Consider the following 23,919-nt stretch of genomic DNA (forward strand, 5'->3'; position numbering starts at 1 on the left):
TCCTGGCACGTTTCACGTGTGGTGGCAAGAGCTCCTGGGCTGCAGTCTAGCCCAGGCCAGGCTCAGGGGGCTGAGGGGCCTGTACCCGGGGCTGGACGCTGTCCTGGCCGCTGCGGCTGCATGGGCTCGGGGCTCCTTACCGGTTCCGCCTGCCCGGGGGATGAGGCTCTGGTCTGGATGCTTCCACGGAAGGGGCCCCAGGACAGGCCCTCGGCCAGGCTGCACCGAGCCCGCACGCACCGCTGCCCGTCCTGCAGCTCCAGCTCCAGCTCATCTGCGGGGAGAGACGTCAGAGGCTTGAGGAGCCAGTCCCCTCAGGAGCCGCTGGGGGCTGAGTGCTGGGACGGGGGGTGGTCTGTGGCCCTGGCCCAGGTTCTGGGGCTGGTGGCTGCTGCCAGGTCCTGGGGCCAGGCCCAGCCCCTGCGTCGAGACCCTTTTCTAGGGCACGGCAGGCTCTAGAGGCAGGACAGCAAGGGGTGCCTGAGCTGGAGCTGAGCGCGGGGACCACGGCTGCTGCGTTGGGACACGTGTGCCTCGTGCAGCCCAGGACACACACACACGTGGAGCCAGGTCACCCCTCCTGCCTTACGTGGGGGTGGGCACGGAGAGAGGCTGAGGACGGGGACAAGACCCGCCTCCCATCCCCCCCATGGTCCTCCCGGCCACTTCCATTGGCTTGAGCCCCGGTACCCGCAGAGCATGCCTGTGCAGGCAGCTGTGGAAGTGCCGGCCTTGGGTCCGCGTCTGTGAGCCAGGGACCCCATACCTCCCACCTCCTGGGCTTGGGGTGAGGACCCAGCGAGTCCATCCTCTCAGCATTTCAGCACAGGGCCCGGCGGGGGAGCCAGGCCCTGGGCCAAGCGTCCCCCACCCCCTGCCCCCACCCCGAGGCCTTCAGCACAGCCACGCTGCGCCCGGGGGCGCCGACGTCACTCCCTGCAGGACCCCTGCCCACGGTCTGGAAATATCCAGACCTGACTCCTGTGAGGAGGCCCTTGGTCAGCTGCTGCCTGTCCGAGTCCGAGCGGCCTGTCACCCGGCTGGGGGGCGGAGGCCCTCGGGCCGCGGCCACCTGTGCTGTGGGCGGGGCCAAGCCCCAGACTCTGCCGGGCCGCGTGGCCGTGGCCGTGGCTCCCGTGGCGCGGCCAGGGTAGCGGCACCTGCTGCCAGCCCCCAGGAGGCTTCTGTTACGTCGGCGTGGACAGATGGGCCTCTGTCGGGAGCCCCGCCAGAGGCCTTCTCACGGGAGTGACCTTAGGGTCACACAGGGTCTGCCACTGGGCTCCCAGGTCCAGCCCGGCCTCGGCACGTGACCCACACGACCTGTGTGCTGGGCTGGATGGTGGCCCCCAAAAGACACCTCCGCCCGCAACCTGGATGTGTGCCCTTATTTGGAAAAGGGGTCTTTGCAGCTGTGACTGAGATTGGACCCCAAGGGGAGACAGCTGGATTATCTGCTGGGCCCTGCAGCCAGTGACAGACGTCCTCATAAGGGACACACAGGAAAAAGAGCCACAGGAAGAAGCCACATGAAGGGGGTGGGGCCTGGCGGGATACCGCGGGGCGGGGGGATGCCACGCCTGGAGCCTCTGTGAGAACGCAGCCCCGCCTACCCCTGGATCTGGGGCTCCTGGCTCCAGAGCTGTGGGGGTAGACTTCCCACGTTTCAAGGCACCAAGCTTGTGCAAATCCACCTGGCCGCCTGGGAGACACGCCCCTAGCACGTGACCCGCCCCTCGAGCCTCAGTGTTCTCACTGGCCAGGGCTGATGGTGGCCACACCCTCAGAGGGCGGTCCCCCCAGGCCACACGCCCTCTGCCCAGGAAGGCGGGGCCATCTTGTGCCTCGGTGGCCGCCTGGGCCGCCTGGGCCCGCAGAGGCCTCACGTGGCCTGGCCTGGGCCCTGTCAGCCCTACTTCCTGGATCCCTGATCCGGCAGCCTGTGGCCTTAATGGGCCCGATTATCAGATAACTGCCGGCCTAATGGCACAGATAACGTGTAAATACGCCAGGAGGCCCGGCTAAAACGTTCTAACTGGGTCCTTGTCTTCCCCAGGGCAGATAAGATGGCAGGGGACCAGGACGAGGCCAGGAGGCGGTGCCCTTTATCGGCCCTGCGGGGAGGGGGGCAGAGGCCGGCCCTGTTGCTTTGTGGCCCGCCCACGAGGGGCCGTGTCCTCTGCCCGCACACCCAGGAGGCCTGGGTCCTGGCCAGGGCTCTGCCCATGGTCCCCCTCCCCCGGGCCTGCAGGGTGCCAGCCGGCACACAGTCACCCGTTCCTGCCCAAACGGCCCCGTGAAGTGGGCCCTCTCCTTGAGCCACCCCCTCCCCCTCCCAGAAGCTTGCCCTCGTACAGATGAGGAAACTGAAGCCCCGAGAGGCCACACAGCTGGCAGTGGGATGCCAGGATCTGAGCGCTGGTCCCTGCTGTCCCCGGCGCATCTGGGCCTCTGGTCCCGGGGTATGGGCGTGTGGGGGAAGAGGCTGCCGGAAGGCGGGTTTGCCGGGCACTCATGTGTCCATCCAAATTGTCCACCCAGCCATCCGACGGGTCCACGTGCTACTTCTGAGGCTGCGGGAGGCGCCCCGTGGGCTGAGCAGTGTGCCGCCGGCCCCTCCCAGTCCCCCCACCCAGCAGCGCGGTCAAGGCAGAATCACCCAGAATCCCCACGCCACGGCCCATCCCCGTCCTGACAACCAGACCTGTCTAAGCCCCACGGGGTCGGCCCACACTTGGGCCTCCAGAGCAGGGAGGCCCACGTCCTCTCTGGACTTCAGCTCTGTGCTGGGGCCACAGATGAACCAGGGACAAGGGCCGCGCCTCCCTTGCTGCCACATCCTTTCCTTCCAGTGTCCAGGCCTGCTCCTGGCTTGTCAGGCCTGGGGACGCCAGCAGGAGGCAGTGCCGTCCACTCAAGGCCGGCACCCCCCTTCCCGGGGGGAGGAGGAGCGGGGAATCAGTTCAGTTTTCTCACGTGTGGGCCAAGTCCCACCCAGACTCGGGGACACAGCGGGGTCGGAGGTGGCTGGCCCAGGTCACCCTGTGGGTGAGAGGGGTGGGGTGCAGCCCAAGACTCCCTGTCCACCCCTGGCTTGCTGCTCCCGGGGGGTCCTGAGGCCCCTCTCTCAGAGCCCTGGTAGCCCCCTGAAGGGGCAGAGCCAGTGAGCCCCCGCCCACGCTGCACCACAGGCAAACTGCCGTGGCCCTTAATCGCAGCCCAGGGCTGGCAGCCCTGGCTCCCTGATAACAGCGTGGCCGGTGCTCCCCGTGGCAGCCGCTCTGTCTCCTGGGTATCACGCGCCACCAGAGAGAGAATGGCTCCCGATAAAGGCGGCCGTTCCGCACGACGGGCAGAACCCACCACTCAGGGCTTGCTGGTGGCTGGTCGAGGCCCGGGATCTGAGGGATGCAGGCTGAGGATCAGGCAATGGTTGCCATCGGAAGCCACTTCCCTGGTCCAGGGGAGGCCGCCCCTAAGAGACCGGGCATTAGAAAGGGAACCACATGTAGGTGGACGCAGGGCCATAGCTCCCCACGAGGGGAGCACGGCTGCATCTCAGCCCCAGCTCATTCAGTGCCCTTGTGCAGTGCACAACCTGTGCAACTGTCCATGGTGGTTCTGGTGATGTTCAACAAGCATCCACTCAGGTAACCTATTTCCAGCTCCCAGTTCCTGCCCAACCCCTTGCACAGTCAGGCAGGTGTTCAAGCACAGTCAGCACCTATCAGAGACCCTCTCCCAACCAGAAGTAAAAATGTATCCCAATACATTTTTGGGGTTGGAGTGGGAGAAGCCACCTACTCCTGGCAGACTGGGTGCCTGGCGAGGGCTCAGTTCAAGGCTGAGAATGAATGAAAGTATGAATGAGCGAGGAAGGGGCAGGAGACGCTGAGCTGGGGGCGGGAGCAGCCGGGAGAGGGACAGACAGGAAGACAAAGCTATGTTTAAACAGCCCCTGAAAGAGCCAGAGGATCTAGACAGTGGTGGCCGTGGAGATGGTCAGCTTCCAACCACACTGACAGGAAACCTGGGGCCCAGGGAGGCCCAGGAGTGCTCAAGCCACACCGCGAGCCCGGGCTGGAGGTGGGATTGGAACCCAGCGGGTACCTGGGGCAGAGCCGAGGGAGGCACAGCCTCCGCCCTCAGTGCTCCCAGGAAACACAGGTGGCGGCAGCGCCAACGGTGGGCCAGTCACGGTGGACTTCCAGGTGGAGGTGTCCTCCGCTCTGGCCGCCTCCTGTGACCCTTATCTCTGTTTCCTCCTCCCAGCTCCAGAGCAGGGCACAGAGGACTCCAGCTCCAGTGAGGTGCTGGTCGAATCCTCCCTGCCCTACGTACCGTGGCCTCCATCCCCATAAACGGACACCGGGGGTGATGCTATTTGCCCCGAGAACTCCCAGTCCTGACACAATTCCTGGCTTCTGTTTAGCGCTCCTTAGCCAAGCGCTTGGCAAAATCCACAGGGATTGCTCCCAGCCACGCTGAAGTTATTCCCCCCAGTGTACAGAGGGGGAGACTTCGGCTCAGAGAGGTTAAGCCCCTGGCCCAAGGTACACAGCTGGGAGGCAGGATTTGAACCAGAGCCCCATCATGCTCACAGCCAGGGCCTTGACGTCCTTTTCTGGGACTTTCTGGGCACAGGAAGGAGGCGACAGAGAGAAGTGCGTGGGGAGAGGCTGCTGAAGGGGAGGTGGGGGCAGCTGGCCAACCCCTGCTCTCCTGCCTCAGGGCTGACTCTTCCTGCGCCGCCTTCACTTTCCCCATCCGCAGCCTGGCGTCCTCTGGAGGAAGGGGCAGGCTTCGCGCTGCCTGGGTGGACCTCGCCACAGCAGTCAGGCCACCACTACAGGCACAGGGTCGGAACAAAGACTAATTTATTCCGGCAAACGACCCACACACGCTATTTCCAGAACAAGCATGCTGCACTGGGATTCAACTTCACCCCAAGCATCTGTGAGGATCGAGAAGAAAAAAATTCACCTTTTACAGATTGATATGATTTAAACATCTATGTAGGGGCTTCCCTGGTGGCTCAGTGGTTGGGAATCCGCCCAACCAATGCAGGCGACACGGGTTCGGGCCCTGGTCCAGGAAGATCCCACATGCCGCGGAGGAACTAAGCCCATGTGCCACAACGACTGAGCCTGAGCTCTAGAGCCTGCGAGCCACAACTACTGAGCCCATGTGTCGCAACTACTGAAGCCCGTGCACCTAGAACCCGTGCTCCGCAACAAGAGAGGCCACTGCACTGAGAAGCCTGCGCACCGCAACCAAGAGTAGCCCCAGCTCACGTGCACAACTAGAGAAAACCCGCGTGCTGCAACGAAAACCCTAGCCAATAAATAAATAAAGATATTAAAAAAAAAACCCAAACCAACCAAACAACAAAACATCTAGGTCTCAGAACCCTTCGATGGCATCCCGAGGGGCCAGGGAAAGGACGCAGGGCCGGGCATCGCCGCCCCAGGCCAGGCTCAGGACCCCATCCTGGGAGCTGGGGTCTGGCGTCGACAAGCTGGCCGCGTCCCGCTTCTGCCCACTCTCGCTGAGCCTCGGTTCACCTGCTGGGCTGGCGGCCGCGAGAGTAAAGACAGACGGTCGGCCGGTGCGGCCGGCCCTGTGCTTCTTCCCCAGGCGCCTGGGTGTCCCGAGGCCTGGGGCCCCCGCAGGGCTGCACAGAGCTGCCCTCAGACCTGGCTCTACCCCACACGCTGGAGCCCTTGGTGGCCTCCTTCAATAACACGCAAAACTAGCAGTGAGGAGGTTCTGATCTGCCTGCCCCTCCCACAGGGGCCGCCCAGAGAGCTCGAACGACCTGCTCAGGGCTCTGCACAGCAAGGGCTGCAGTCAACCCGCCAGACCTGAGCTCCACCCTGACACGGAATCCAGGGCTCCAACCCCGACCAGCCAGCCGCGGAGCCCACCGAGCCCAGCCGCCCCAGGCCCCAGGCCCGCAGAGCCTCGGCGCTGCAGCTCTGATCGGGCAGCCCTGTCGTCTGCAGGAGCGCTGCTGAACTCGGGGCTGCCTCCTGCGCGCTGCAAGCCGGCGCCTCCTTCCCGGGGGCTGTGCTGATGACCAGTGGCCTCCAGGGTCCAAAGGCCAGCCGCCCCGCAGCCCCCGCCCCGGACGGTGGGCTCTGGGATCGGCGTGTGGGTGCCCACCCTGGGGTCACTGCCAACACCCACGTATCTAATCAGCCTCATCGCTCCCGCCCAGCCCCGCCCTGTGGCTCCTGGGGGCCGGCTGGCCCTGGCTTTGTCGGGAGTGGCCCTATCTCAGGATCACGCTGTTTGCCTTTGATAAAAGTCACAAAAAAGGGACAGAAAAAGGAGAGGGAGAGGAAGAAAACCCCAGGGGTGAGCAGGCCCCGCCCCGGCGGGTTCTAGAAGTCTCCAAGGACCTGGGCCCAGAGCGGGACCAGCTGGGAGGCTGTGAGCCCGAGTGTGTGCGTCCAACATGTCCTGGACCAAATGGAAACCAGGCCCAGAGAGGGTGAGCATCTCCCTCAAGGTCACGCAGCAGACTTGGCGGTTGGGGTCAGTGGGGTGGGGTGAGCCCCTCCCACTGCAGATGCACCCCCCAGTCTGCAACTGAGGGCAGTGGGACCTGCCCACAGCCACCAGCTCTCAAGTCCAGCCCTACTCCTGCCTCCACCTCGACCCTCCTGACCGGTGGCCGCTGAGGCCCTGGGAAGACAGACAGACGCAGGGGACGGGGGGCAGGGGTGGGTGGGTGGGTGTCTGATGGTTCTCCTGCAGCCTCAGCAGCACAGCTGGCCCTGCCCCTCTGAGGCGGAGGTGCCTGGGAGGTGAGGGGTGGGGGCTCCTGGTGACCCAGCTGCCAGGGGATGAGGCCTGACCCCCGTCAGCCCCGAGACCCCAGGGCCCGGGTGCGTACCAGGGCGCGTTCTTCCCTGCCCGTGGCTGCCTCTTGTGTGAAGTGGGGGAGCGAGCACTCACCTCCCAGGTGGCTGCAAGGTCACATGACACAACAGGTGCAAGGCTGAAGGGCAGAGCCCGGCACGGCGGGTGCTCAGTTACCACGGACCGCTGGCGGGGCTTGGCTGGGGCAAGCGGCAGTCCGCGAATGACGCGGGCCAGGCTCTCAGTCCCTCTGGGCCTGGGGCCCCACCCCTACACAGACGACGCCAGCGCCCGCTCTCAGCGGGGACGGGGCTTCCCGCGGCCCTGATGCGGTGCCACGTGACCACCGTCCTCACCTCCACGGCAAGTGCCACAGTGGCAGGACACGGGTGCAGCCACCACCGGCCGCCTGCCTGGGTGCCCTGGTCCTGGCACGCTGGGGGGGTTGCTGCCCACGGAGGGACAGAGCCACGTGGATACACCAAACAAGGGCCACGGGCAGGCCCAGAAGGCCACCTCCTGGATGGTATGGGAGCTGAGGGCCTGGCCGTGTGGGGTGGGCACCACTGAGGCCGTGGGGGCCCGTGGCTGGTCACCTTCCCTTCTGCTCTGTGGCCACGGAGACTCTGGGCTGGGAGGGCACGCGTGGACACTGAGCTCTGCTCACGGGAGACCCTCCTGTGATCTGGCGGGAGGCTGCGTCGGGCCTGACAAGAGACGCCGGGCGGACGGCAGGTTCCCACCAGCTCCTTGGAGCACCGCCACTTCTGGGCCCCACCATGTTGGCCCGTTTTTTATTCCTGTTTACAGTTGGGGCAACAAGGCCCGGGGTGGGGTGCTGGGGACAGGCAAGGGAGACCTGGGTCCTGGGGCATGAGAAGGGCATGGGGCTGTGCCCCGGGGGGCCGGCAAGGTCAAGTGCGTGGTGGGCAGCCCACTGTCCGCAGGTGCCGTGCGGCTCCTCCCACCTGCTGGTCTCCCGGGCCGGGCAGCGCGAGACCCCCGCCCTGGCTGCTGACAGGCTTGGTGTCTTTCTCTGAGCTGTCCCCCCACCCCAGGGCAGGAAGAAGGCAGACAGGCCCATGCAGCAGGACCAGGAGACCCAGGGCCATGGGGCATTGACCAGCTGGCGTGTCCCCTGGATCAGGCCACGCCTGAATGCCACATCAAGAAACAAAAAGGGGTGGAGCTTGATCCTAACCCTGGCTGTCACCAGTGACCACAGCGCCTCTGGCAAGATTCAGGCTCCCATCTGTGACTCATGTGGACAAAGTGTCAAGGGGATGTGGTTAGAAAAGCTTTGGGGTAAAAACAGGTGGGGTCCATTTCTGCTGCTCTCTGCCGGTGGAGGAAAGCAGGTCTTGGAGAGGTCAAGGGATTGTCTGAGGTCACACGGCCAGCAAGTAGCACAGGAGACTGACGTCCACATCCCTTGGACCCTAAACCCAGACGCTAGCCGGGCTGTGTGCCCTCCCTTGCAGCACATCTGGCGCAGAGAGGGGCCAGGTGCTCTGGACCCTAAGTACAGCCCGGTCCCCATCTCACCGGCGGCGGCCACGGAGCTGAGCGGGGCAGGAATTGACCGCGACCCCACGGCAGGCGGCGCGGCCGAGATGGAAGGAATGATGTGACATGTGGCCTCCAGATCAGATGGGCCGAGGGGCTGCGGGAGCACCCGCCAGCTCAGAAGCAGAGCCACCTGAGCGCCTGCAGGACTGGCAGCTCTCCGGGGCTGGGGCGAGGGTGCCCGCCCTGCCTCCTGCCTGGGCGTCCCCGCAGAGCCCCTCGCAGGGCCTGGACCCTGGCGGGAGGGCCCGGAACTGGGCGAGGCGGCTGGAGGGGCCGGGGCCATGAGCTGAGGGCGAGTGTGAACACGGGACCGGCCCTTGCGGCTTAAACACCGGACGTCGCGTACAGCCTGGGACCTCCGGGCGCCGCGGCCGAGCCAGGCGCTGCTTCCCGCAGGGCCACGACCCGCTGGAGCCCAGCGCCCCCGGCCGGGGAGCCCCGCTCCCGGAGAGGCCGCCCCAGCCCGCCCCCCGCCTGGGGCTGAGCTGCGCCCGGTCGTGCGGTGTGGTTCATGCCCCTTTCACTGCGGGGAGACTGAGAGGAGGGCACAGGCCTGGGAGCTGCCCCCAGCGGCCCCGGTGCCCTCTGCAGGCACCCAGCCCCCGAGCCTCCCTGCAGCGGGGCGGCCTTCTCATTCCAGGCCAGGGGTTTTCAAAGGGCTTCGGGCCCAGAATGTCCTTCCTGAGCAGGTGCCCGCAGACGCTGCCCTCGCAGCAGCTGGTGGCAGGGGCGGGGCTGCAGGGGGTTCCAGAGCTCAGGCCCGGGACCCCTCGAAGGCCCTCCCTCGGGGTGGGACACACCTGCCCCGACACCTGCGGCCCCGCCGGCCTCTCCTCGCCTCACAGGCTCTGCTCGGTGGCTGCGTCGCGCGGGGCGGCCCGAGCCCGGGGTGGAGCTGGCGGGCAGGCGAGATTCCCGGAGCCGACGGCAGAGGGGGCTGTCAGGGCGGCGCCGCGGCCGGTGCCACGCGGGCCAGTGGGCTCAGGCACGGTGCCCGCCACGGGGCCTGGGCTGGGGAGGCCTCCAGGGGCGCTCTGGCCGGGCCCCTCTGTGTTCCCGAGTCCCCTCACGCGCGCCGAGGGGGCGATGCCACTGGCGGCCGGCCCCTCCCTGCCTCCGCCGGCTCGCTGTGCCCTGACCTCCCGCCCCCTGCCCCGTGGAGGCCACGTGCGCATGTCAGTCACTCCCAGTCCCTCCACTAGAATGTCAGCCCCGTGAGCCGGGGTCACTGGCAGCTGCTGTGTCCTGAAGGTGCCTGGGCCCAGCAGCTCGCGCGGCACCTGTGTCTGGAAGACAGCGGCCGGAGGCGGAACTGGGTGCCTGCGCCCTGCTGATGAGCCACAGGCCTGGGAGAAGGGACAGCTGGTCCTGCTGGGCCGGCGGCGGCGGGGGGGGGGGGGGGGGGGTCCTCCTCTCTGCTCTCACCTCCCCTGACCCCGGGATGCACAGAAGCTCTGCAAAGAGGTGGCACGGGGGGGTCGAGGCGGGGACGTGCTGTCCCCTCGGTCTGGAGTCCCTTGTGGATCGGCCCAAGCAGCCAGGCGGGTGACAGCCCGGCAGGGCGGGTGGCCCCCAGCTGCTGGAGCCCTGGCCCCCCACCCCCCGGCCAGCTGGTGCCTTGAACTTCTCCCCTTATCACTGGGACATCGCTGGGGATTATTGATTTTTTGACACAGAACAACAGCCTATCTTTATCGAGCTGAACCCTGGCCCCGGCTGATGGTGGAGCTGGGACCGCCTGGGAGTAGCCAGCAGCGCAGGGTGGGGCCGGCCCCATGCTAGGCTTCCGAGGGCCCCTTCCCCTCCCCACCCTGGTCAGAGCCTTGCCCCCCGCCCCGCAGAGGCTGAGCACCACGGCGCCTGGGCGCCTCAGAGTGGCAGGTCTCACGGTCTCTCCAGCCTTCTTGAAAAGATTAAAAAAAATAAAAGCATCCTGGGTCTCTGGGCCTCAGCCTTCCCACCTGTGAAGTGGGGAGAGGGGTCCCATCAGCTCCTGGCCCTGGTACTTTGGTCTTCAGAGACCCTGCGGCCTGAGGACTGGGGTGGGTGGGGGTCCCTGGCTCTCTCCAGCCCAGCCTTGTCCTGCAGGGTGGGCTGGAAGCAGGACCTGCGATAAGGTAAAGAAAATACCTCCTGTGCAAACAGCTTATCAGGCTCCTATCAGCCTGGGCCTCCCGGCCCCTGCCCTGTTTTTCCAGGGGCCAACCACCGAGGGCCCTTTCCCTTCCTTCCGGTCGGCCTCCTGCCCACCACCTCTCAGCCGGCCCGGCCCGCCCACCCTGCTCCCTGTGTCCCTGGGCCCCACCCACCTGTCCCTTCAGGCCTTGTCTCTCCGCTGTGAGCGGGCAGGAGGGGTGGGCATGAGGACAAGCAAGGGTCTGGGCAGAGGCTGGGTGGTCGATGGGGTAAAGGGAGGGTGCCCTGCCCTACCACTACCAGGGGCCTGCAGTGCCACCCCAGCCTTGGACAAGTCCTGTCCTACCCCAGCCTGGCAGGCACCACCCCTGCCCTACCACTGCCAGGGGCCTGCAGTGCCACCCCAGCCTTGGACCAGTCCTGTCCTACCCCAGCCTGGCAGGCACCACCCCTGCCCTACCACTGCCAGGGGCCTGCAGTGCCACCCCAGCCTTGGGCCAGTCCTGTCCTACCCCAGCCTGGCAGGCACCACCCCTGCCCTACCACTGCCAGGGGCCTGCAGTGCCACCCCAGCCTTGGGCCAGTCCTGTCCTACCCCAGCAGCAGGCACCGTGGTCAGCCAACACCCTGGAGGGTGTCCTGACACCGCACCACCCCCCAGGGCCCACCCCTTAGGGAATGAGCAGCTCCTTCCAGAGAAGATGCGGGCCCTGCGCACCTGAAGGCCCTTTATAAGCACGCGGTCCCTCCGCCCACAAAGGAGGCTGGGCCCGGGGAGGGGGGCTGGGCCGGGGAAGGGCCACGTCTTGCCCAAGGCCCCACAGCTCTAACTGGCTCACTGGGCGCCTAAGGACGACCCAGCACGAGGCCAGTCCCCAGGAACTGCGAACGCCCCTCCCGTAAGCCACGCGTGCTCACCGTACACGTGGAACCAGCAGACACCTGCTCTCAGGGCCCGGATGACTCATTCCTCAAACCTGCATGTGCCCTAGGGGGTGGTTCTTCTCCCCCTTCACAGATGAGGAGACCGAGGGTCAGAGGGGACCTGGCCACACAGTGCCATGGTGTGACTGAGCTCAAGCCCAGGCCCCTGACCCCGTCCGTTGCTCTGTTCTTCCTCCTGCCCCATCGCGGGGAGACAGGGAGGAACAACGCCTGGGTCAGGGCCGGGCAGGGGAAGAGGGGGCTTGCAGCACGGAGGGCCCTGCTCCAGGCACAGAGCGGGCCCAGGCTGGTCCCCTCCCTCCCACCGTGCCTCTGCCCAGGAGCCCCCAGGGCTCCCCCGCTGGGCCCTTCCGGGAGCCCTCTGCCGCCCGGCCCGCCGGCGCCCACGGCCGGGCTCCACGCCTCGGGACCTGGTGCCTGCTCTCAACGGCCAAGCTGCCCTGGGACCCAGGAGGGTCCCGGGGCTTCAGGAGCAGCGGAGGCAGAATTCTGGCAGAATCAGCCACGGCCCGGGACCCAGGGAAGGGGGCGGCGGGGCGGCCCCAGCGTCAGCCCCAGACCTGGGCGTCCACAGGAAGACGCACACGCGGGCCCAGCAGCACGGCCATCTGAGCGCAACCTGCTTCTCCTCCTGTCATCTCTCCCCCTTCTCGCAGGAATTCTGCAGAGCAGCAGAAATGAAGAAAGGCTTGCTATCTCCCACACGGCCACGACGCCCAGCCTCACCGCCCTGTGCCTGTGCGCACTGAGATTACTCTTCTGGGGTAAATTCCTAGAAGCGGAGCTGCTGAGTCAAGGCACGGGCATCTCAGCGCCGTGAGGGGCTCGGGCAGCCCGGGGCTGGGGCGGCTCCGGCCTGAGCACCTGGACGTGGGCGCGTGCAGGCTGGGGGTGGACGGCCCGGCGCCCCCGCATCCCGCAGCTCCCGGCCCCTCGGAAACCACGGCGGACCTGGGGCGGCCCAGAGGGTGCCGGGGCCACCTGCCTGGGGGAGCGGGGCTGGGGCGTGCTGTGGGGGGATGGGGCCAAGGAGGGGCGGCCACAGAGGCTCTGTCTGGAGAGGGAGGGGGTGGCCAAGGCAGCAGGGCCCCTCCCCCCACAGCACACAATAAGCCCCCGATAGCATCGCTCATTTCAGGCCCCGCGCGGCCCTTTCGGGCAGGATATGACCAGCCCTCGAGCCGACGGCGGCCCCTTTGTCCCATCTCCAGGGACCGATCTTATCGGCGGCGTCCACGGCCGCGGTCATGGGAACACGCGGTGAGGAAATAAGAAGCTACGCGCAGGCAAAGGCTTCCTAATAAATAAATAAATAAATGAGCCGGCGTCGCGTGGGGCGGGGGCTCAGGGCACAGCGTTAGACCAGGGGGCCGGGCTGGGTGGCCCCCTCCCTGGGCCTGGGGACCCTCGGCCACTCGTCCAGCCCTGGTCTCCTCACCTGGCAGGTGGGCCTGGAGGAGCGGCCCAGCCCCTGGGCCGTGGGCAGATCCCGAGACAGGTGGGCAGCACGGCCTCCGTCTCCCCCCAGGGCAGCGCGCCCCGGAGCCCGACGCGCCCCACCTGGGGCCGCGGGATCCCTGTGTGCGCTGGGACGGGAGCCGCCGCACCGCGGGCGCCGCCCTGCCCTCACCCCCTCGGCCCTCCAGACAGCCCGAATGTCCCGGCCCGGCCCGCAGCGCCGCCTGAGCCCAGCGAGGGCCGCCCGGCGGAGCGGGACAGCAACAGGGCCGGTGGCAGTGCTGGCTCAGTGGCCGTGACCGCACAAGCCCCGGTGACGGCAGCGGCAGCAGTGCCCGCACCGGTCCTGGGAAGAGAACCCGCCCAAACCAGCAACGGCACGGACGAAGGTGACCCAGCGGCGTGGCCGTGGCCGCCGGCCCCGTCGCCCCGGGTCCCCTGCGTGGGCATCCGTGGGCGTTCCACTGGCGAGGCCACGGGCTCAGGGAGAGGAGCGGACGCCCCCCCAGGCCGGGCCACGGTGCGTCTGGCTTTGGGCCCAGGAGGAGGACTGGGAGGGAAACTTCCAGAAGGGGCACCCGTCTCCAGAGGCTCCCAGGTGGGGCGGGGCGGACCTGCAGCCCCTGACGTCTGGGAGGCCCAGCCTGGGGGCGCGGCCGGGGCAGGAAGCCGGCGGAGGGCGGAGGAGGAAGCCGGCTGGATTAGCGCCCGCGGCGGAGATAGGCTGCCGGCCGCAGATAGCCACTCCCGGAAGGCGGTGAGGTCAGCGGGCAGCGCGGGGCGGGCGGCCAGGCCCGGGCCTCCACCCGCCGCCCGCCGGGGCAGGGGCACGGGGCCCCGCCTCTGCCGGCCCGGCGGCCACGCCCACCGCGCGGCCTGGGGGGCGGGGGGCGGGCTCCAGCCCCGGGCCCCCTGGCCTGGGCGTCCACCCCTGACCTGCGGGGAGCACGGCGCCGGCCGCCACGCCTCCGTCTGGGCCTTCTCACGGGGCCCCTGCGCCCACCCTGAGCCCCCCCGGGGCCCGCACCGCGCGGCCGCCAGCCCCCGGGCCCCCGACCGCTGTCTGCTCGGGCCGCGGCTCCAGAGGGCCGCGGCCGGTCGCTTTGGCTGGGGCTGCACCCCCGGGACCTGTGACGGGGCGGACGCACAGGGTTGCTCAGTACCTGCACGGGCGCGCGCGAGCCAGCGGAGGCCCCACCCGGGCGGGGCAGTCTCACGGGACGGCCGTCGAGTCTGCTAAAGAGCGGCCCACTGACCACCTGCCCCCCTCGTGGGTCCTGGCCCCCACCTGACCCCAAGGCCCAGGCCTCTGTCAGGGGCGGAGGTTGCGGTCAGAACTGGGCCAGAGGGTGGCTTCCCACTAGCCAGGCGGACGGTGCCGGGCAGCCGGCACCGCGGGGGTGAAGACCGCGGACCACGGGGAGGCGGCTGCCCAGGACCGAGGGGGCAGCCGCTTGGCCACGGGAGAGGCCCCGGCCCCGGCATCCCCTCAGGTTAGAGGCAGCAGAGGCCCCTCTGCTCAGGGCCTTTCTGCGGTGTCGGGCATGACCCGGTGCCTGGGCCCCTGGTGCCCACCAGGCAGCGCAGGACGTGGCATCCATGTGGGACAGGCCAGCCACGAAGGAGAGGATGCAGGCTCACGGCCCCCACCTCAGCCCTGGCCCGGGGCCTCCGCCCACGTGGCCCTGCTCGGGGAGGCGGGCAGTGCTGAGCCTCGGTGGTGGACGCTGGGCAGGGATCCGGGCCCCTACCCTGGCCTGGGGACCGATGCCCCGGGCGGGGGCTGGACAGGGGATCGCGGGAGAACTCAGGGCCGGGGGACAGCGGGCAGCCCAGGTATCGCTGGGCGGGCAGCCACCCGTGGCCTATGCTGGCCAAAGCCTGCGACCCCCAAACCCCATTTCTGAGACAACCACCTACAGAACAGGCTCCCCGCCTCTCTGAGCCCAGCTCAAGTCTTGGTCTGCTCGGCTGTGGGATGGGGGTGGGGGGGCAGGACCGGCGGAGGGCCCACCCAGAAGAGGTGGCTCTTCACGGAGCTGCCACGTCTGGCCTCTGGAGCTGACCCTGGGCTGACCCCTGCCATCCACATCACCCGCTCCTGTGCCCCTCCCCCTGCCCGCCTATCTAAGATAAATAGGCCTATCGGGCCGCAATGCCAGGCCCGGCGATAACAGAAAATAGCTGAAATGATTTTTCCCACCCACACACGCCACGCTGGCGGGAGGGGACGTGCGGCCCGGCCGTATCGGCCCATCTCCCCGGCCGTCCATCAGGACAGGCTGTCCTGCCTCAGCTGCCCACCCAGCGCCCGATAACAAACCTTGAGGTTTACTTAGAAACCCTAGGCGGCGAGATGAGCCAAGCACGTGCAGCCCAGATAGCCAGCCTGTCGTCGCCCTCACGCGCGCTCGCGGGACAAGGATTCCTGGCTTCCAGCGGGCCCTGGGGACCCCGGCGGGCGCAGCCTCCCGTCCCCAAGCAGGAAACAGCAGACAGATGGGTCCTCTGGCCCCTCCCAGCACCCCCAGAGGTGCTCTCCCACGGAGCCCCCCTCTGCACGGCAGCTGACCAAACGCCCCGCTTAACACGCTATTTTACAGCCACGAGAACGGAGGTATCTCCCTACAGTCCATGCCCTGTCCCGTCTCTCCCCAACCCTGCTCCAGCCTCTAATGCTCCAGCCACACCCACGCCGTGCAAACCTCAGGGCCTTTGCACGTGCCAGCTCCTTGCCTCAATACCCTCAGCCCACTCCAGTCTATCCTTTAGGCCTCACCTTGGGGATTGGGGGTTAGGGGGTGGGGTGGGCTGCCTATGGTGCTATCCTGGCCCAACCACCAGCTGTCCCCTCTGCTGACCTGCAGTGCAGTGGGGACACGGCCAGCCTTCCCATCACTGCCTCTAGGGCCTGGGATGAAGCTGAGGACAAAAAAAAAAGTGACACCTGACGTTCAGTCAGTCGAATTTTGTTCTGTAAACAGTGGCCACAGGGAAAGAGCTCCAGGCCCCAGGACACTCACAGGTGGAGGGGACCCAGCTACTGGGGCTCTGATCCCATGGCCAGGCCACAGGATGGGCCACCGCCTTCTTCCGTGGGCCCGTGGGGGCCGGGCCACCCTCACGGCCACTTGACGAGCCCCCAGAGCTGGTGGGCAGCCCCTGTAGGCCGCCCGGGTTCACCACCTTGCTCCCCAGCTAGGCAAGGCACCCCCGGGGGAAAGCCCTGCCCTCAGGGCATCTGGGCCACGTTGCCTCCCAGACAAGCAGCTGGCGACCTGGGTGGGCACCTGCTCATCCGCACCTCTCCTGTGTGGCAGGCCGCGGGCAGGGGCGGCACCGAGCGGCAGGGCAGAGGAGGGACGCCTACCGTGTCCACCCCAAGCCAGCCCCTGGCGGGAGGGGCCCTGCACAGGTCTGGCCGTAGAGGTGGCTCTCTCACCCCCGGGCCCTGAACCCAGGCCCAGCCCCCGCTCGTCTTCTCACGACCCGGTCGGGAGGCTGCGGTCTTGCCGACTGCCGCTGGCCAGAGGCTCCGACGGGGGGCTGTGAAGCGGCAGGCAGGCTCGGGACCCCCGCCGTCGGAGGGGGCCTCAGGGCTCGCGGTCCTCGTGGGGGCCGCCTGTCTGCCCGACCGTCTGCTTTTTCTGGATGCTACGTGGGCAAGACAGGTGACGGGGGGCCCCTGCCCCCTGCTGGGTGGAGACCCGGGGCCCGCGGAGCAAAGGCAGCGCAGCGGCCCTCCCGGACGCGCTTCGGGGGCTTCAGGTTGCAGCCCTCCCGCACCGGCGCGTCAGCACGTGCAACAGCCAGCCCCTCGTGCCAGCAGGTCGTTTCAGAGACAAAAACAGCCAGCCCCCCGGGCCCCCGCTGTCTGCGCCCCCTCCCTTCACACTCAGGCCGCCGGCGGCCCAAGGGAAGGCGAGGGCAGGGCGGCCCCCGGCCCACGGTGGCTGCAACCGTCCCCCACGGGCCCACAGCCGGGGGAGGGTCCCCTGCTCTGCTCTCGTCACTGTCCCTGCCGCAGCCCCAAGGGACCAGACCCCCCACCCGGCCCCTGCTCAGCCCGCGGGAGCCTGGCACCCTCCTCTCCCACGTCCACGTGGCCTCCCGACCTCCGTGCCTTCGTGCCGGCGGGCCCCTCGGGGTCACCCTTCTGTCTAGGACCCTCCCTTCTCCCCAGTCCACGGTCGGCTTGCTGGTGCCGTCTGGGCTCCGCGAGGGCGGAGGACGCCCCCGGCCACGCGTGAGTCAGCCAGCGTCTATGCAGCGCCACGCGGTGTGGCCTCTGCTCCAGCCTCACCCACCGACGTGGCGGCTGCTGCCCCCACGGCTTAGAGGAGGAGGGAGGTGACACCTCCGAGGCCATGCGGTCTCAGACCCAGCCTGCAGCCCGGGCTCCTGACGGTCAGCAGTGACCCCTGGGCCAAGGCGCCCGTCACCAGTAGGGGCGCAAGGGGCGGCTGCTCCCTGCTCCGTGGCCGCGGGCTTGGCCGGCTGTGGGGTGCAGCGCCTTCCTGCCCCGGAGCGCAATTCTGGTCGCAGAGAGAGCTGCTCCCTAGCACCTGCCCACGCACCCCTCCCCATCCCAGAGGAGCCTGGACCGCGCAGGTGGATGACGACACTGAGGGGAGCTGGCTCTGCACGGAGTCCCCATTGTACAGATGAGGAAACAGACCCAGAGAGGCCCACTGTGCTTCAGCAAAGCTGGACCCGGGCCCAGGCCAGCGGGCTCTGGCCTCTTCAGCACAGCTGAAGCAGCCCCGCCTGAGAACTAGCCACCTGCAGCTGACGACACTCACCATGTCGGAGGATGAAGACGAACCCTGACCACAAGGCAGGCCGGGTGTGGAGCCCTGGGGCGACCGGGGTGCAGGCAGGGAGTGGGGAGCTCGCGTGGGGGCAGCAGAGAGGCCGGGAGAGAACAGGCCCCTCGCACAGCCCGGGGCCTGCACCCTGGTGCTGACAAAGCCCTCGCAGGTCCAGGACCTCGCTGTGTTTGCAGCGCGTGTCGAGGGCCCCCTGGGAGGACAGGGGCTGGAAGGCCTCCCTTCTGCCTGCTGCCGTGTGGGTGTCTCCTGGGGGTCTGTGCGGCCACCGGCTCGGGGTCTTGACCGCTGCAGACGGGGCAGCCGTGCTGCACCCACCGTGCAGCTGGAGAGAGGCCCTGAGTCCCAGCCTCTGTGCTGGGCCGATGTCCCCCTTCCTGGGTGATGGCTCTGACCCACGAACGGGGTCCTGGCCAGAAAGGGGAGGCGGGGGTCGCCACCTGCACGGGCCACACCAGGTGTGTGCGAACCCCGGGCTCCCAGCTCAGACAGGAAACCAAGGCTCAGGGCCCAGCCACTCCCCAGGCCAGACAGCACAAGGCGCGCGGTGGTCCAGGCCAGCACCCCCATGCCGGAGGGACAGGCGGGGGTGCCCGCCAGGCTGGCCTCACAAGCCAGGTCCCCAGGGCTGCACTTTTGCCCACGGGGGACGGGGCAGGAGGGGCAACTGGAGATCAAGAGACAGACTCAGATGGGGAGCGGGAGACGCACACGGGTTGGGGGGCGGGGGTGGCACTCGGAGGGACAGCGAGGGGAGCGGAGCCGGGGAGCCACGCGGGGCACCGGGACCTACAGCAAAGGCCCCGGCTGGACGCCCCCGTCCACTGGCCGGTCCCTGAGCTGGGCGCTGCCCTTGGGGACGCCGACCCAGGCTGCCCCAGCAAAGCCTGCCGCCCCATCGCCAACGCGGCGGCCCCTGTGAGATAAGAGCCCGCGGGGCCTCCGGCTTCCCGGCCGGGTGATAAGCGTGGCCTGCTCGGGGTCTGATAGGGGGCGGCCACCACGGCGGTTGGCCAGCGGCCGCTTATCGGCCCATCGCTGCCCACTGCGCAGACATTCCCATCTGTGGGGGCCGACGGGGAGCCCTCGGGCCCCCGAGAATGCAAATAGCACAGGAAGCTCCCGGGGGCTCCCACCCGGGCCTCGGCCCCCACGGCTGCCCGGGGCCAGGTTCCAGTCTCCAGGGGCCTCCGCCTTCCCGTCTGTGACACGGGGATGGTGATACTGAGGCCGCAGGGTAGGCGGGGACCGCCTGGAGACCGGCTGAGGCCACGTCTACACACGTGCAGCCCGAGTTCCGTGGCCGGGTGGGGTCCGCGTCCCGGCGGCACCACCTCCCGGGAGGTGACGTGCGCAGGCCCCTCGGCTGCTCTGCGGCCGGGTCTCCCTCTAAAGGGGAGGGGTGCCTCGCCACTGCCTGGAGGGGCTGGTGCGAGGCCTGCCAGGCACACTCCTCCCCACGGTCAGCCTGTCCAGCAGCCACGGCCTCAGCCCCACCCCGCCCAGTGGCCGATCAGGGCCCACAGGCGCCCAGGTGGCCCCTGGAATGTGTGAGCCACGGGGCCGGGGCAGGGCGACCCGGCGTCCGCGGGCGCCTCCTTCTTACCCTGTTCCAGAGCTGGGGAAACTGAGGCGGGAGAGCGGTCCGACCGCAGGGCCCCAACGCCACGGCACTGCCCGCCTGCGTGGAAAGGCCCAGCCCCGGCAGGGAGGCATCCGGCTCAGCTGTGCCCGGGCTGTGAGGGCCTCGTGCACACGTGGCCGTTCCCTGGCCAGGTGCTCCTCATGAGGAGAGGACATCCCTGCCAGGGCACCTGGGCTCCCTTCCCTGCCTGTCACGGGGTCACTGAGGTGGGGAGGGGGCGGCCCAGGGGCAGGAAGCCAAGTCCATCCTGAAGGGCAGCGGTGTCGCTGTGCTGATGCCCGTTCCCGTCCCGGGGCAGCAGAGGGGACCCCAGCCTGTGTGACGGAGGGTGCTCCCCTCCCAGGCAGCACCACGGCCCGGCCAGGTGGGAGAGGCTGGCAGTGGGCGGTCTCCCTGCGGTCTGGGGTCACCATCTTGGTTGTCACCACCAGACCCATCCCTCCCTCACTGGGCCTCCACACTCACCTACTGTTAAACCAGCATGGGGGGCTTCCCTGGGGGCGCAGTGGTTAAGAATCCGTCTGCCAGTGCAGGGGACACGGGTTTGAGCCCTGATCCGCGAGGAGCCCACCTGTCGCAGAGCAGCTAAGCCCGTGCGCCACAAAGACTGAGCCCGCCCTCTAGAGCCCGTGAGCCACAACGACTGAGCCCATGTGCTGCAACTACTGAAGCCTGCACGCCTAGAGCCGTGCTCTGCAACAAGAGAAGCCACTGCACTGAGAAGCCTGTGCACTGCAACAAAGACGCAACGCAGCCAAAAAAACCCAAACCCAAAACCAGATAAAATCGGCAGGGGGCGGGAAGGCACACATACCACCTCCCCTGTTCAGTGCCGTGCAGACATCACTAATTGATCCCAGCACTTTTCCTTGACACCCTGGGATCCCCACGGCCACTCGAATTCCCGGCAGGAGACCATCTCTGACACCCCGGGAGACCACGGGGGTCCTCTCCACCCTGGTGAGGTCTTCTGTGGCGCCCCTGCCAGGTGAGGCCCTTGCCACGTGCCTCCTCTCCACCGGCCACCGACCGCACTGTGTTATCACAGCTCTCGGAGGACCCTGTCTGCTCAGAGCTGCACGTCTGGTACACAGCAGGCGCTCCATACGTGCACACGTGCCTGGCCTGAGTGTGCAGCCGTTCCATCTCGCCATTCACCGAGGACCGCGCCCTCCCCTCCTCCACCCAGCAGCTCCCAGGACCCCTCTGAGCCACTCGGGGTTCCCCGAGCCACGTCAGTTCTAATTAGGCACGGAAACTGCCGACACGCCCAGCCTGCCCTATACTCATACGTCAGAAGTGGGCAGCCGCGTGGAGGACACGTCTGGTGGGCCCTCTGAGGTCAGAATTCCAGCTACGAACCGGGGTGGGGGTGAGGCGGCGCCGGGAAGCACAAAACCGCCTTCAAAGACACTCCCCGCGGTCTCAGACCCGGTGGCTCTGAGCCGCCTCCTGCCTCCCTGTCACGCGCTGCAGCCACCGCAGGGGTGGGTCCTCTCCCACCAGCACAGGCCTGAGCCCCAAGCTGGGCTGGGAAGGCCCCAGCACGTGGGCGGCCCCAGACACACCCCCGTCTCCCTGCCTTTGCCCTGGCTGTGCCCACCTCCCGGGATGCCCTTCCCTGCCCTCGCGGCCTGCTCCGTTTTCCCAGCCAGACCAGGCTCTGCCTCCCGGCAATCAGTGAGGTCCGTCTGCTGCCAGGGCCTGGGGTGTAGCTCTGAGCGTCGGCACGGCCCGGTGCCCACCTCCAGGGAAGCCGCTGGCCCTGCAGACTGGCTGGACTTTGGAACGGGCACAGGCCTGGGCCCGATGTTCACCACCAACCTCCTCGGCCCATGGGCCAGGCCTGTCCCACCCGAGCCGTCAGGGTGTCCAGCCCCCAGGACCCCTGGAAGGCTGGGCCCCAGGCCGCCCTGAAGAGGCGATGCCGCCGGACCCCGGCTGCAGGGGCGCTTACCTGGCCCTCTCCAGGGGCTGCTGCCCTCCTCCGCCTCCAGCCTCGTCTCTGGCTCCTGACCCTCCGGCCCCTCGGGGGCTCCGGGGGGCGTGGGGGGCGGTGGCAGTGATGGGGGTGGAGAACTAGCGTCTGCAGGAAGGAAAACACCAGTAGGTTCCACTGAGCCTGGGGACACCGAGCGCCCGCCCGCCCCAGCCCACGGCCAGGAGGGACACTGAGGCCCAGGCGGGTGAGCGCGTGGCCGAGGTGCCCCCTCAGGCTTGCTCTCGCCGGGGGGCAGTCACACATCTCAACCCGCCCCCCGCTAATTGGCCTTTAACACCCCGCAGCCCCTCACCAATCGCAGCTGCGGTCGCTGCCGTCGCAGCTGCTGGGAATAAGCGGAGCCTGGCTGGCCTCCCGGCACGCCCAGGCCGGCGGGCACACGCGCGGCCCGGCTGCCGGGTCTCCTCGGCCGGCAGCTGTGGGCCCCTCCACCAGGCCCCGCACCCAATTCCAGCCCAAAGGGCATATTTGCCTTCCCTGCTGGGCCCGATAACCACCGCGGCCCCCAATCGATGCGCGCCCATAAAAGCCCCCCCCCGTGACGTCACGCACCCGGGAGATTATTAATACTCGCGATAAGGGCCGTGATTAACATCGAATAAATCAATCACACGGTATAAAAGTCCTATTATTTTTGGCTATAAATCAACGCGGCTGGCATCCGAGCTCCAGCCACTGCGCGGGAGCCACGCAGGGCCCGCCCGACAGCCAGACATCGCTCCTGCTGCCTTATCGCGCCCATCAGCGCGTTATCACCGCGGCCTGCGCCAGGTGCAACCCCGGCTGTTTTTTTCCAGCTCCTCCCCGGTCTCACCCCCACCCCCGCCCCGTGCAGCCCGGCTCCCAGATCAGATAAGAGGCCCGGCTCCCCGGGCAGAGTCCACCGGTAACCAGCCGCTTGCCCTCAGCAGAGCGCGGCCCCCGTGAGCACGCAGCACCCGACGGTGACGGTGCTGGTGCTGGGGCCCCCGCCACTCCCCGGGCCCCCGGAGGGGCTCGCGCCCAGTTACAGATGCAGAAACTAAGGTTCAGAAAGGCCAGGGGCTTGGGCCGAGACAGAATGGGGTGAGCCCTGGCCACAGCACTAGGCCACGGATGCTGAAGGCGAAGGCGGAGACGCCCACAGCTGCGGACAGGAGCGCAGGAGCCCGGGCCCCGCGCCCCCACCCGCCCGCCGCCCGGGGAGCCGAGTGCGACAGGAGCCCCGGCCCTGGGTTCAAGTCCCGCTCGCCTGGCCACCTCCTCACGGCACGGCCCCGCTGACCCTGATGGGATGCTGCTGGGGACAGGGACACAGGCCCGCAGGTCTCAGAGGACGGGGCTCGCCGGGCCTGTGGCCGTCCGGGGAGCCTCCGACACCGCACACTCCGGGGGCGGGGGTCCACAGGGAGGAGCCCCCCCCAGTCTGTCTTGGCCCCCCCAGGGCTCTCGTGCGGCCCCTCTCCGTCCCGGCTCAGGGCCTCTGCACCTCGGGCGGCTCCACGGGCCCCGCCGTCCTGCTCGCTGCCCCCCCCCACCCCGTCTCGCCTTCACTCCCAGTCCCGCCCCCACTCACCACCCTCCAGGACGGTCCCACGTGTGGCTGTGTCTCCCCGTTAGACTATGGCCTGGGGCTAACTCAGCCTCTGCGCACGGGGCCTCGAGGGACAGAACAGGGATGGGAGTGAGACCGCCGCCCTCGGCCAGCAGATGGAGGGCGAGAAGGGAGCGGGGCTCAGAGCAGAGGACCGGGCCTCAGAGCAGAGGACCGGGCAGAGCCCACCCCCCAATCCTCACCCCGTTAAACCCCCAGCATCAGCTCCCCGTTCCGGAAAACGGGGGTGAGGGTGCTGATTGAGGCCCCTCCTCCTGGGGGTCTTTGGGGGTCTCTGAGGGTGCAGCCGGCCGGAGAGGCGAGTCCAGCTTTGAGGCCCCTGCAGGGACCCGGCTACAGGAGGCCTCCCGGTGTCAGGTTAATTCAGTCCTGAGTGTGTGGGGGGGGGCCTCTCCTTTGAGTCCTGTTCTGAGCTTCAGAAAAGTGCCCCCAAACCCTGGGGAAACGGCCACCAGGAGGGCCCAAGGAGAGGTTCCAGGTGCCCAGGAGAGGGTGGGGTGGGGAGCAGGCAGAGGAGATGGGGGGGAACCAACAGGAATCCAGACTTAGGGTCACATCCTGCTCGTGTGCTTACAGGCTGTGTGACCCTAGGCAAGTCACTTAACCTCTCTGGGCCTCACACCCTCATTTGTAAAATGCAGTGACGGCCTCAACAGGAGAACCTGCTCGGCACCCACGTGTGCTGAGGCAGGAGTCCCCGTTTCATCAAGGGTACACGGAGGCCGGGAGGGGGCGTGGCTTTCCCCAGGTCACTCAGTGCTCACATGACCCCGGACTCACCCTGGACTAGACCTTCCCCACCGGGGCCTCGCTCACCCCACCTGTACTGCGAAGGGCTGGGCTTTCCAGACCCTCTGAAGGTGTGTGCGTCTCC

General features: G+C 68.2%; 1 protein-coding gene across 1 annotated transcript in view; it reads right to left on the reverse strand.

The window, feature by feature from the left end:
• Window positions 1-23,919, reverse strand: part of ZFPM1 (zinc finger protein, FOG family member 1) — a 67,385-nt gene that overhangs the window by 16,968 nt on the left and 26,498 nt on the right. Inside the window, 2 exon segments of the mRNA XM_057712966.1 lie at window positions 141-274; window positions 21,407-21,535. Coding sequence (XP_057568949.1) covers window positions 141-274; window positions 21,407-21,535 — 263 coding nt within the window.

Source organism: Hippopotamus amphibius, chromosome 16 (genome assembly GCF_030028045.1).
Source record: "Hippopotamus amphibius kiboko isolate mHipAmp2 chromosome 16, mHipAmp2.hap2, whole genome shotgun sequence".
In the NCBI taxonomy this organism is placed as follows: Eukaryota; Metazoa; Chordata; class Mammalia; order Artiodactyla; family Hippopotamidae; genus Hippopotamus; species Hippopotamus amphibius.